Genomic DNA, 13,050 nt, shown 5'->3' with positions numbered 1-13,050 from the left:
TCCCTTTTCTTAACTATTACTTTCTCATGTGCACAGATAATGGATTGTTTTTGGAAGAAAGCGAGCTGGAATTATGTTACAGCTGTATTTGAGTATTTCAGATATATTTCAAATACAAGAGAGCAGCCATATATCACTGCTACCTCTGATAAAGTGGAACTGCTTACTTCATATTTTTGTCCATTTCTTTTACACAATGTTATTAATTAAACTAAAAAYAATTTAGGAAGCTTTCAAATACCCTCCTTTTTATTAGTTTTTATTTCTTCCCCCCAGCTTTAGTTCCTGATAGGGATGTGAGAGTGAGTGTAAAAGCCTTGGCAGTAAGTTGTGTTGGAGCAGCCGTTGCACTTCACCCTGAGTCTTTCTTCAGCAAACTGTATAAAACACCCCTGGAGGCAATGGGAGAAGAGTATGGTATGTTGCAGTTCACATATTCCATTTTAATTTAATTTAACCCAATAATGTTTGGGTTTTTAAATAAGGGGGGCAGCATCTGTGCTGAAAACTCCAAATGCAGTTTAGTATTTGTGAACAAAKATTGCACAAATTGGAATGAATGTGCTGTGTATGTGGTGAGGTGTATTTTTTGTAGTAAGATTTAAGTTTCAGTGGATGAGCTTGTAGAGCTTCTGACAAGTTGAAGCTGTTTTAATACRAGTATGTAGAAGGGGTCTGTTTATTTTACAAATGTTCTAATTTAATTCAGTCCATCTTGTAGGTGGTTTCTAAGCCATTAGGTTCATTTTTCCAAATTAATTGCAGGGACCTGGAGTGTGCAGCTGGTTTGCTTCTTAGATTTCCCGAGCATTTTGTGTACAATTGAAATAAATCACTAGTGTTTTTATGTGTGTGATCATTGGTCTGAATGGTGGGATTGATCTGTAGATTGCATGCACAGAAAGGGATCTCAGAAAGAGAGAACTGTTGATTGTCCAATAGTTGAGACCTCCACTGAAACATTTTCAGGAATCAGTAAAGGCTAATACTAGTATTTTTAAAATAAAGTAGTTGTAACTTCTTTTCTTAGAGGAGCAATATGTATCGGACATCCTGAACTACATTGACCATGGAGATCCCCAGATTAGAGGAGCTACTGCCATTTTGTGTGGAACAATTGTCAATTCCATTCTAATTAAGTCCCGCTTTGATGTGGAAAAGTGGTTAATAAATGTCAGAAGCTCAACAGGTAAGAATTTTATTTTAAGTGTGTCTTTTTGTCTTAATGTAATATTGCAAAGTTCATTGCTCAATATTTTTTTCTTTTAATTTTAGGGAATCTCTTTTCGTTGATAGACTGCATACCTCTGTTACAGAAAACRTTGAAAGATGAGTCCTCTGTTACTTGCAAACTGGCTTGTACAGCAGTAAGGGTAAGCAGTAGGATTCTATTTGCACCAGCACAGATCACAGAGCTGTGATTCATTACTGGGATCCTGCTATGTGCAGATACGTAAATGTGGAGCAAGCAATGATTTCTTCTCCAAAAACTTAATTGGCACAGAAATGAAAGAACAAACAGAAAATAATTATGTAGTTAGATTGTGTAGCATTCTAACCTAATTGTGATGTTTCTTGTGAGAAATGTGCTGGTATGAACTGTGATTTAACCTTGACCAACAGTAACATAGAAAGCATGTCTAGGCTAAACAGGGAGTGTGAGCATATAGTACCTGTATTTGGAGAACAAAAATTAAATGTGAGAAATGACAAGTAAAACAGTGATTATTTTCTGAAATAGTAATTTTTAAAACTGGGGAAAGTTTCAGGAAAGTAAGTGGTTCAACTCAGGTGAAAGATCCTCAGGCAATTGTTAAAATAGAGGTAACAGCTGAATTGGTGAGTGGAACTTAGAGCATGTGAATTTTATTTCTATAATAACATCTGTGGAAGGTGTTTGGTGGAAAAGCAGAGGGGTGAAGGGAGTGAGCTTTCTTTGAGGGTTTTTCCAATAAAGTAGAGCACAAAGAAGTTGGAGGCCAAAGGAATTTATTTTGTCAAGGAGAGGTACAGGGTGGGTGATCATTGCAGTTTAAAGACTAATGAGGCAAAGCACAGCTTTTAGTAAAATGTAGATAGCTTGTGTACGGAAATTATGATTTTATATGCAAAGAGGAGAGGCTTGTGATACAGCTGAGGGAAGGAAATCCAGTTAGTTAAATAAGGCTATCTTGTTAACCTTTTCTTCAGCAATCTTCATGTCTGTGCGTGGTGTTTTCATGTGTGATTACACTTGTGATTGCTTTTTAGAAGACTTCACCAGAATTGTTCAGTTCAGRCAACTCAATACTAGTCAACTTCGGCTCCTTCTTTTTCTCAGTGTATAATGTAGCCGGACTTTATACATTTTGGCAGAAATGTTCTAAGCCTTTTGGGTTGTTAGTCCTCAAACAAGAAAGTACATTTTGTGTAGTTAAATAAGACATAGAAGTGGGGAGTTCTGTAACTTTTTCCTAAAGATCACACATTGTGCCTGTAGTTGAACATTCAAATATGGAGGTATGACTTTTTCAAAAATTTTGGAAATCAGAAACAGGTATCTAAAAATACCCTGTGGAAATTAGGAGATTGTTTTTGAACAGATGAGAATACASTGCTTGTGGTGTTTAAGCCCTGTGAGCCCTCTTTTGGAGAATTGCCCTCTGATCTGTGAGGCCTGCATTCCTCTCCAGAGTTTAAATTCAGCACGAGGTTTTAACTGTTCACATGGAGATGTYGTTCTTGCCTTGCAAAGTACCTAGCTCTTTTACTTTCTCTTACCTCTTATGCATTAACTCTAAATAAAACAGATGGTTTTTTTGATCACTTTCATTCTTCTATTGGAAAACCTCTTCTGTAATGTAACTGGATGTTGTTTTTCTTCTTAGCATTGCATCATGAGCTTATGCAGCAGCAGTTACAGTGAACTAGGTTTGCAGTTGATTGTTGACCTCCTTACTYTGAAGAACAGCTCATATTGGCTTGTAAGGACAGAACTTCTGGAAACACTTGCAGAGGTAGATTTTCGGTGAGTGTTTATATTTTCCCATTGGTATAGTAGCTGAAATGCAGGGGTATATAGGGAACTGGAACTTTAATGGACCAATTTTTTCTGAAGCATTGATGAGTTTTATAAAACTAATTCAGACAAGTCAATCCTATATGAAATGTACAGATTCTTTTGTCAAGTTACCACTGACTTCACAACCAAGCCCAGTCCTAGTAACACTTTATAAGAGTTTTTAGTTCATTGGTCAGTTGTATTAAGTCTTCTGTAAATGTGTGATCAGAGAGGGACCACACAATTTGGAATCTAACAAAGTTTTTTTGTCCAGTTGTGTTTAAAGAGAAAGTCCCCGACTTTTTCTGTGTTGTCAGCTCTCTGTAGTTGCTCAGTTTCTGTTAATACTGAAATAAATGTGATTTGAATTCCTTTTCTTGCATTCCCTCATTCTCTATAGGTACTTCCAAGCTGAAAGACAAAAGATGTTTATATGAAAATTCTTCAAGTTATCTTTAGTCATACAAAAGTGAACTCTTAGTGAATAATGATGTTTGGAATGTTTTACTATCTTTTCTGAATAGTCTGATTATTCTGTACACTGTACACTGTAACACTAAATACAGTTACAATCACAGTCTGTAAGTAATGGGGTTTTTTGACGGAAGGACTACTTCTCTTCAGTTATGCCAGCCAGATAGTTGTTTAGCAAAGAGCTTATCTTTTCTAAATGTTGCAAAAAGTGTTTACTACTTACATTTTCCCTGCAGTGGAGTTTTTACAAAATAAACAGAAAGAACCATTGGAGCACTGAAGGGAGAAATAACACACTATGTTAACTAATGTACTCTAAATTCTATTTTATCATAGGCTAGTCAGCTTTTTGGAAGCAAAAACTGAGAGCTTGCACAGAGGTATTCATCATTATACTGGTGTAAGTAAATTATTCAATCAGTATATTATGTTTCTGAATTAAGGTACCAGGGCAATGTCATCAGTGTTTTTAAATTCTGTCAACACTGGTAGCTGTTTTAAGTATTTTCTGTGTAAACAGACTCATGTTGTAAAACTTGCTACATTTGGGAATATCCTTGCTATGGAGGTTCAGATATCTTAGTTCTCTGATCTTTGTGTTTTGTAGTTTGTTTTCTTTTTAACTTAAAATATTTAGCAATGTATACTTAGTGTGATTGGCAATGTTAAGGTGAAGATGGTCTTTTACAGATTTGTGTGACAGATAAAATCTCAAATGYTCAAATGATGAAAATGTTCAATGGACTGTATTTACTGTGCTAACTTCTTTTCTAGCTGTTRAAACTTCAGGAGAGGGTGCTTGAAAATGTGGTAATAAGTCTGCTTGGAGATGAAGATCCAAGAGTGAGACAYGTGGCTGCAGCTTCATTAATGAGGTATATGTGGCATTTTTATTTATTAAAAAAAAGTAGTTTAGAAAGATATTTACATATTGATGTGTACCTATAACTAAATGAATCACTTAGTGTCTCCTAGTTTTTTCATACTATTAATTGATGTCCATTCCTAATTACAAATAATGGACAACAAAACCTTCAAAGTTTTGACATTTGCAAGTGTTTATATTGCCAGAGCAGCTCAGATGAGGAATCRTGAGCTATTGCATCATAGAGCTTGTTGCTTTTATTAAGGGACTTGATTTTTAAATTGGGTTATTTTATTAACTGAGTGGTAACAAATTGAGGTTTTGTTCTATCTTCAAGTTGACTTAGTGACAGGAGGTGTGTTGAGGTTGGGAAAGAATTACTTGCCCAAGAAAGCTACTATAAGCTTGCAGAAACCCCTTGMAACGTCCATTATGGGCATTTATTGCAAGTACTCTTAATGAAATTACAAAAACATGTGTACAGTAGTTTTTCACTTTTACCAAAGTTGAATGTTGTTGAAAATATTTTTTCAGTTGAAATGAGTTGAAAATATTGTTGTTCACGAAGACCGGATTTTATTCGATTTTTAGGTTTTGCTGTATAGAAATCAGTTTGTAAAACATTTTTCTTTTCAGGTTAAAATTATTTTTCAGTTGGAAATGAATTGGAAAAATATCTGGGGAGATAAGGGAACAAGAGAGAAGTACTCTAGATAAGTGTTTGTTGTAGTATGTATAGGGAGGTATGTCCAGAAAAGGTTCTTTTAAAAATTACCATATGTCTGGAGCAGTTCCTTTGGCCTGACTTGAGCTCCTTGATTGTAATGAAGAGCAGTTACATGAAGATGAATTCAGCTTAATGAATTTTGGTAACAGCTTTTATTTACAATTTGATATGTATAATTAGCATCTGTAGCTTCCTGAACTGTGTGTTAAATGTACTTTAAATTAGATGTTAAATAATATCTGAATAGTAATTTTTCTTTTTGACATYTAATTTTCTTTCAGGCTTGTTCCAAAGCTATTTTATAACTGTGATCAAGGACAGGCTGACCCAGTTGTGGCAGTAGCMCGAGACCAAAGCAGTGTCTACCTGAAACTCCTCATGCATGAAACGCAGCCCCCATCRCACTTTGCAGTGAGCACTATCACTAGGTATGGTATCTGTCTGGCCTTGCTTCAGCAGGCATGGAGACTCAGATTTCACTTTGTAATGTCTAGAATCGTAGTTAAATCTTCCTTTGTGCTTTTGAATTCTTTTTCTGGTCTCTAGGAGCATGGTAGTTTTAAGCTCCACAGGAACRGACTGATGTTTAAAGGATACACTGTCTGATGTGCTCACCCATTGAGAGTCATTGTTTTGAGATAGTTCCTTCTCTCCATCCTGAAGTCACCCTACTTGTCCATTAAATTGCCTGACTAGGTGCAGCTTTTCAAGCTAATTGTATACATATTACTATTCTTCAGGTGTGCTGATGCAGATTTAACTGGATATAACTCTTCATATCCTATTTAATGACTGTGTTTGCAGAAGTCCGTACTCTCTTTATAATTTAAAAATAAATTCTAATTGTGATAGTGTGATCTTGTTGTATTTTTTGTGTCACCTGTACTTTTTCTGTCTTATAGGCAGTATGAGTTTTGTATGTTTGTAGGGAATCTTTGCTTCTATCAGTTGGTCTTAACAGTTTTTAATTATATACTTTTTTGATACCTGATCTTGATCATATCATGTAGGATTTATATACTATAGTTGGAAGTGCTAGAACTTTGTGGGCACTGTGTTAACCTGGATAGAAAATAGACTTTTTCTACAGCAATAATCCAAAGTTTGTGAGCATGCAAAAATGTTGGATGGATTTGAGCAAAAGCAGAGACTAATAATTAAACTGGTGGTTATTTCTCAAGTGTCTAGTTAGATATTGACAGTTGATCTCCTGTTTCTGTTTGCTAAYAAAGGGGTTTTATTTATAAATTATATAGCATTTGCTAATATAACCCCAAAAATACTCCAATATAAGATGGTGTGTAGACTATTCTCTGGCTTTGTATGTTATAAGCAGTCTGTGAAATATGTCATACTAATGTAAGCCATAATAATTTTTGATTAGGATGGTGTTTTTTAAGTACATGTTTTAGTGAGTATCAATGTTTTCATTTCAGAACATACCGAGGTTACAATATGCTGCAAAGTCCAACAGATGTCACTATGGAAAACAACCTCTCAAGGGTTATTGCAGCAATTTCCCATGCATTGACAATATCCACTACAAGAGCACTTACGGTGAGTTTTCTTGCATGTGAATCTTCTTACATATGAGTTTCTTTGTGTTTTCTTGCTGTGGTGGCTGACTTTTTCTTTTTTTGCATATTTGCTTTATGTTTTATTATTTCCTGGCTGTATTTGTCTTCAGCTTTTGTATTGGGACAGTGGCATTAGTAATAGATTTGTCACTCTTAAGATACTTGTTGCTAACTCTTCCCATGGTGAAACAAATTCAATTCTTGGTGTTAACTTTTCAGTTTGGCTGCTGTGAAGCTTTGTGTCTTCTCTCCACAACATTTCCAGTCTGCACCTGGAGTGTGGGATGGCACTGTGGGTATGTTCCCTCTTTCGTTGATCAAGCTTTGAGAGTCATGTTTTTTGAAACAGAAGTGTTCTTAGTGTCAGGATATTAATTGCCAGCACTTTGTCATCCCTGGGGCAATAAGCCTGTCAAAGGGATTGGCTGCAGCTGCTCTAAAAGAAAGATACGTATAGTCTGCATCTATGGAATAAGTTACAAGAGAAAATTTTCTGTGCTTTTGAGAGGATGTTTATGTTTGGGATATTGTGTCTTGTAGTGTCTCTTTAAAATCTGGACATTATAATTTTCATCTTTATTTCATGCTTATGTTGAAAAACGGTAGGTCAAGGAAGATGGTTCATCTTGGCTTTTATAGAAGTGTCACATGCATTTAAATTCTCGTTTGGCACACTGAGTGGTAGCAGCAAATGGGGTATCTATAATGCTTCAGTGTTAGTGTAGGTAMTACATGGTAGTCCAAAGTGCTTGTATTCTGAAGAGTTTATTCAGGATGAAAATGTACAGGTGGCAGCCTAAAATCTTTGATTTTGCCTCTGATAATAATTGCAATGCCATGTGAGCTGTAAAAGAAGCTACTGGAGATGTGCATATGTGGAGCTGTTTGTTTTTTAAATAGATTCAACATAATTTGTGTTGATTTTCTTTGTTGCTGACAGTGTGTCTTTTATACAATTGCAAAATTTTGTCTTAAAAACAGAATAAAACCCAAATTCAAAAAACCAATCCTCCSTGCACTGCTTTTCTTGTCAGCAGGCCCATGTTTCCTTTGCTGGCCCTAAGTGTGGTGTGCTCTGTACATGTAGTGTAAAAGGTGTCTTGAGCAATAGGCCCAGTGTAACAAATGAAGTAATTCAGGCTTTTTGCAATACTTAGCTGGAAAATAAAATCAATATATCTTCTCTTCTACCCAGCTTTAAAAAATGTTTTTTTGTGATGTATCTAATACTTATAAGTGATGCAATGACAAAGCCTTTGCCCTTTCCTCTGATTCCTTCTTTACAAATTTTTGGCCAATGTTTATACTAATTTGGATTGGAATTTTATTTTTGRTGTAAGGATATGGACATGTATCATTCTGGATAATAAGAATATAATAACATGAGAWTTTTGCCAAAATTCCTTCCTATTTTAAGTATTGTTTTTCTTATGATTTAAGAAGTTTCTGGAACTGGTGCATTTCAACTCTGTRCAGATGAACATGGGTTAAGTCATGGATTTCTAATTGTATGTGAAGTAAATAACACTTGCCTATGAAAGTACTTTAAAAAAAACAAAGGAAGACACTGTTATTGCCTCTGGAGCTTTATCAAAGTAATATCTCTACTTAGTGTAAATTTAGTTTTCTGAGATTCCTCWAGTTGTTTTAGACCAGAGTGACTAATTTTTTTWAAATTTAAAATATCTTGAAATATTCCCAGATTCCCTTTATGTAAAGGTTGCTTAAGGTGTTYTCCTGAAAGAAACTGAAGTATTTAAGTTTTACAGCTTTAAAGTGATGTGTGTAATTCACTGAGTATTCTGCCAAACATGTTCTGGTGATCTYTGCCTGTTCTTTCTTAAATTTGACTTCTGTGGAAAAATCTGGTTTTATAATAATTGACAGAATGTAGCAGAAAATTACCATCTTGGATAGGGTTCACTCAAAAATGTAGAGGATTTGATGGAATGCAATTGTTTAATTTCTTGTCACTTTAAAACAATATCTTGTTGCCTTGCAGTCCTACRGCTAATGTCTCCCATCCCTACCTTGCATATGCATAAGGCTTAACTGAAGATAGTTTATGACTGTAGTGGTTAGCAAAAAAAAATACAGAATCCTTCAATTTATCAGTAGATGTCGCTATAGCCTTGATATTTGCTACTGAATAAAAGAGGTAGCATCTCTTAAAGAAACCAGAGTATTGTCTGGTCTCTGCTGCAAATTGGTTTTATTTGAGTGTTAAATACATATATCTGTAGTACAGACTTCATTTCATTAGATTAGCCATCTACTTGACTATTGGTTTTCTTAAGAGTTTTAATTTGMCAAAAGAGGGGAAAAAGAGTCATGACATTGCAAAATTAAACTTCCAGTGTTTCCCAGCCAAGTTCTTCAGATGAAGCTCAGAAGGGCTGCACCATTGGTATGGCTGGCTTGGTCCTGTCTCTCCTTTCATCAGCGTGGTTCCCACTGGACCTCTCAGCACATCAGGATGCTTTGATTTTGACTGGAAACTTGCTTGCAGGTAAGGCAGGACAAGAGAAGTAGGATTGTCCTGATATTTTTACCATTAGCATTAGAAGGCCTGATTAGAATCTCTATTCTGATTGTATGCAATGAAATASTTGCAAGATTAAGCAGAAGAAATAAAGAGAGAACTTGCATCCAGGAGGTTTGAAAAGAAATTGCCTCTTTGTTGCAAGATGGGGATTCCCTCCAGTTGCCAAAGGCCTTGTGCACTGTGCTTAGTAGAGGCTAGGTATAAAGAACTCCATTTTTTGTTGTTTTTGTTTAAAACTGTTTGGCTACTCCTGACTTTGAAATTCTGATTGAATTTCTGTTCATGCAGAGATGATAACCATATATGCCTCTAAAATTTTCTGGTGCTTAATTGCAAGTTTTGTCTTGTATTTCCTGAAATTGCAGCAAGTGCTCCCAAGTGCTTAAAGAATCCCTGGAGTGCTGAAGAAGATTCAAACCAAGGTGCTGCAAAGCAGGAAGAACCCTGGCCAGCTCTGGCAGATAGGACTCTTGTCACTTTAGTAGAACAGCTCTTTTCTCATCTGCTGAAGGTCATTAATATTTGTGCACATGTGATGGATGATGTTGCTCCTGGTCCAGCAGTAAAGGTATGCATTARAAATAAATAAATRAAATGATGTGACTTAAATACAGTTGGGCTATAGAACTCTTTACGTTTTAGACTTGATACAGATAARTATCTAATACTTGATACAGATAAGTATCTAATKCCTTGATAATATGACTCCACTCTGGGTAGTAAAGAAAGTACCATTAAAAAAACTTGCGTATTTTTCTTCCACCTAACAGGTTTTTCTTTAATTCTKCACTGTTTAAAATATTACCTTAAATTTTGAACCTTTTATTCCTGCTGACTTCACTTGAAACATTAATTCAGTGAGGAAWATATAGAGTAAGTGGAGTATTGGATTGCATACTCTGGGAAATGTGTTGACTTTGGGGCTGGTTGTAATGCACTGAGTTCCTTTTGGGGCTAAAAATAAGTCTTTTATCTTCTGAATATCCTGTAAAATATTTTGACTTCTGGAACAGCTTTTATGAGGTACTTTCAGGTTTGGGGGTTTTGAGGTTTTTTTGAGGCATATACATTCAGAGACTGATTCAGAAACTGTAAGACTGTATTATTAAGATAAGTAATTTCTTCACATTTTAAAAAWGTGTGAATATAATTTTGACACTCCTTTATCTGGAGTCAAAAGAACCTATAGTTMCTGAGCTCTAATTTCATCTGATTGGCTTATGCTGAAGTTGAAAATTTCATCTCATTGGCCTATGCTGAAGTTGAAAGTAAGTAGGGAATATATGAAACTGCTTCCTTTTTGCACAGGAAATGCATGTCCTGAACTTGAGTTTAACTGACAGTCAAATAAAGGGGAGTTTAAACAAAAGAATATGTTTGTATTTGTGTAGAAGAAGAAAAACTACTTGCGCTTATGAAACTAATACAGCTTCTTTTAATTCTAGGCAGCATTACCTTCTCTCACAAACCCACCTTCTCTTAGTCCGATTCGGAGAAAAGGGAAAGAGAGGGAGCCTGTGGAACAGGCATCTGTGCCAATGAGCCCTAAAAAGAGTGGTGAAGCAAGTCCAGGTAGGCACACTCAGCTCCTGTTAACCCCTCCATCTACCAGCCCCACACCATGTGGTTATGGCACAGGGAGAAGAAATAAAACTGAGTAACCTTCTTTCTGGAGTTTCAGTTCAGGAGGCTGAACTGGATGCAGTATACTGCATTGGTGGAAAGGCRGCTGTGGGTGGGGGCTTCTTTACTCTTTTGATTTCTATGAAAATTAGCCGTGCTTACCAGAACCAAAGCACTGCCTAATCTTTTCCCTTACTTTTTCATCATCTGCTCAGCTATTGACTAAAGTAACTTTTGCACGTGTGCTGCTTTGAAGAAATTTAAAAGTTGCTTTCAGCTTTTGGCAGGAGTGGCTTACATTGCTTTTAGAAATGCAATTCTGAATCTTGAAACCTTTTCTTAGTAATGAATAAAGGAAACACRTTAATTCTGTTTGGTAAATTGTACATGCACTTCAGTACTAAGCCCTCTGGGTTGATTTTTCTCACCGCAGCAGGCTGGGTTGTTGGAACGCTGCTCATTTTCTAGTTGTACATAGTGTGTTTCTGCAGTTTTAAACATGCATGTGGATTGAAAAAATCATGCTGTTTAATAAGGCAGATGTGGTAAATTATGTTGAGTGTGCATGCCATGAGCAAAGGCCTAGAAAAGGCATATTGTGCTGATCTATGGTATTCTTTTAAGCTTCTAGGCAAACTGATGCTACAGGGCCTGTTCCAACAAGTAAATCATCTTCAGTAGGAAGCTTTTATCATCTTCCATCATACCTGAAGTTATATGATGTCTTGAAAGCAACCCATGCTAATTATAAGGTACAGCATGATACTGTTTGATTGAACTGCAATGGAGCCAGATAATCACTTTGTTTCTTTTAAAAAGGCTCTTTCTCTGTCAGCTCATTGTTTACCTGTGCAAACAATTTGTACACACAAAATAATCATTTAAATAAAGATCACAATTACCACTGATACAAACAAAACCTGATCAAACAAGAGCCTATGATAGGCATTGTCACCCTATTGCTTGTTTCTCTGCTGTCACTATTACTGGTACCAAATGACTCCTTTCTGGCTTGGCAATGCTAAGTAGATCCCTGTGTGTGTTCTCTCTGCACTTTAGTCCAGGATGGGGAAGCTTTTTGCTCATTAGTTCAGACAACAGATGATGCATTCCCTAGAGAGTTGGTCATCTGATATGCACACTTCAAGGACTGTGTTCTTATTGCACCTACWGTGTTTCTGAGAAATGCAGTATCCAACTCCATTCCTTCTCAACATCCTAGGCCTTCTTTAAGCTAAAAGATCCCTTCCTCTTTTTCAGACAGAATGGAGTTCTGCCTTTTCATAAGGCAATTCATAAGGCAGTCTGAGCTGTCCGTGGTGTTRATTGAAATACACTGAAATTTTATACAAAAGATCATTTTGTGTCAATACCCACTTCTTCCAGTAATTTGTATCTCCTTGTCAAGTAATGGTTAAGAAAACAATGTGGTTTTATTTTCTGGGAACAGGTTACTTTGGATCTCCAGAACACTAATGAGAAGTTTGGATGTTTCTTACGGTCTGCCTTAGATGTTCTGTCTCAAATCTTGGAACTTGCTACTCTTCAGGACATTGGAAAGGTATAAGACTTGTTTTTTCTTTTGTAGTTATCTTGTGCAACATCTTTGGTCCTTACTGGGAGATAGCACATGTCACTGATTTCAAAATTGCTGCTCTTCAAAGGGTCAGTAGTCCTAGAAGTGTTGTGCTTCCACAAAGATGGGTAAAGTGCCAAAACAGATTTTCCAGGTTAAATTGCTGCTGTTTAAAAGTGTAATAATTTTTTACTTTTTAAGTTTCACTTGGGGATTTTTCTTTCTGGCCAAATGATTCACGTTGTGTCATTCCCTATATTCATATGTTTAAATATACAAAATGTCAGAAGATGTGTGGCCCTCCTCCCTCTCCTGCAGCTTGGTATTTTTTTCTCCTTAACTGTGGTGTTAGACATTGTAGTATTTTAAGATTGGGAAGCAAATATTGAATTTTTTTTATTACCTACTTCTGTGATTTCCCTTAAATTAGTGCAGTTTCACTTAGTACAAAAACCTGTGCTGTTGACCAGTTTTCACTGTTATGTTTTATGTAATGAAGAGAAATGCAATAAAATGCACTTGTTTTTCTGATTTTCTAGTGTGTAGAAGAAATCTTGGGATATCTAAAATCATGTTTCAACAGAGAACCAACAATGGCAACAGTGTGTGTACAACAGGTAAGG

At 36.0% G+C, this 13,050-nt stretch overlaps 1 protein-coding gene across 2 annotated transcripts in view; it reads left to right on the top strand.

The window, feature by feature from the left end:
- Positions 1-13,050, top strand: part of HTT (huntingtin) — a 78,577-nt gene that overhangs the window by 23,845 nt on the left and 41,682 nt on the right. For both annotated transcript variants that reach the window (XM_057365284.1, XM_057365283.1), the window contains 15 exons: positions 277-417; positions 1,031-1,189; positions 1,276-1,373; positions 2,868-3,007; positions 3,851-3,914; positions 4,289-4,389; positions 5,388-5,534; positions 6,543-6,663; positions 6,903-6,979; positions 9,041-9,192; positions 9,594-9,796; positions 10,674-10,800; positions 11,476-11,603; positions 12,302-12,412; positions 12,967-13,044. In XM_057365284.1, the coding sequence (XP_057221267.1) occupies positions 277-417; positions 1,031-1,189; positions 1,276-1,373; positions 2,868-3,007; positions 3,851-3,914; positions 4,289-4,389; positions 5,388-5,534; positions 6,543-6,663; positions 6,903-6,979; positions 9,041-9,192; positions 9,594-9,796; positions 10,674-10,800; positions 11,476-11,603; positions 12,302-12,412; positions 12,967-13,044 (1,847 nt within the window). The remainder of the gene's footprint in view (positions 1-276; positions 418-1,030; positions 1,190-1,275; positions 1,374-2,867; positions 3,008-3,850; positions 3,915-4,288; positions 4,390-5,387; positions 5,535-6,542; positions 6,664-6,902; positions 6,980-9,040; positions 9,193-9,593; positions 9,797-10,673; positions 10,801-11,475; positions 11,604-12,301; positions 12,413-12,966; positions 13,045-13,050) is intronic.

Source organism: Malurus melanocephalus, unplaced genomic scaffold (assembly GCF_030028575.1).
Source record: "Malurus melanocephalus ecotype Western Australia unplaced genomic scaffold, MMel_1.1 scaffold_50, whole genome shotgun sequence".
NCBI lineage: Eukaryota > Metazoa > Chordata > Aves > Passeriformes > Maluridae > Malurus > Malurus melanocephalus.
The sequence above is the reverse complement of the archived record's forward strand: the minus strand, read 5'-3'. Positions and strand labels throughout refer to the sequence as shown.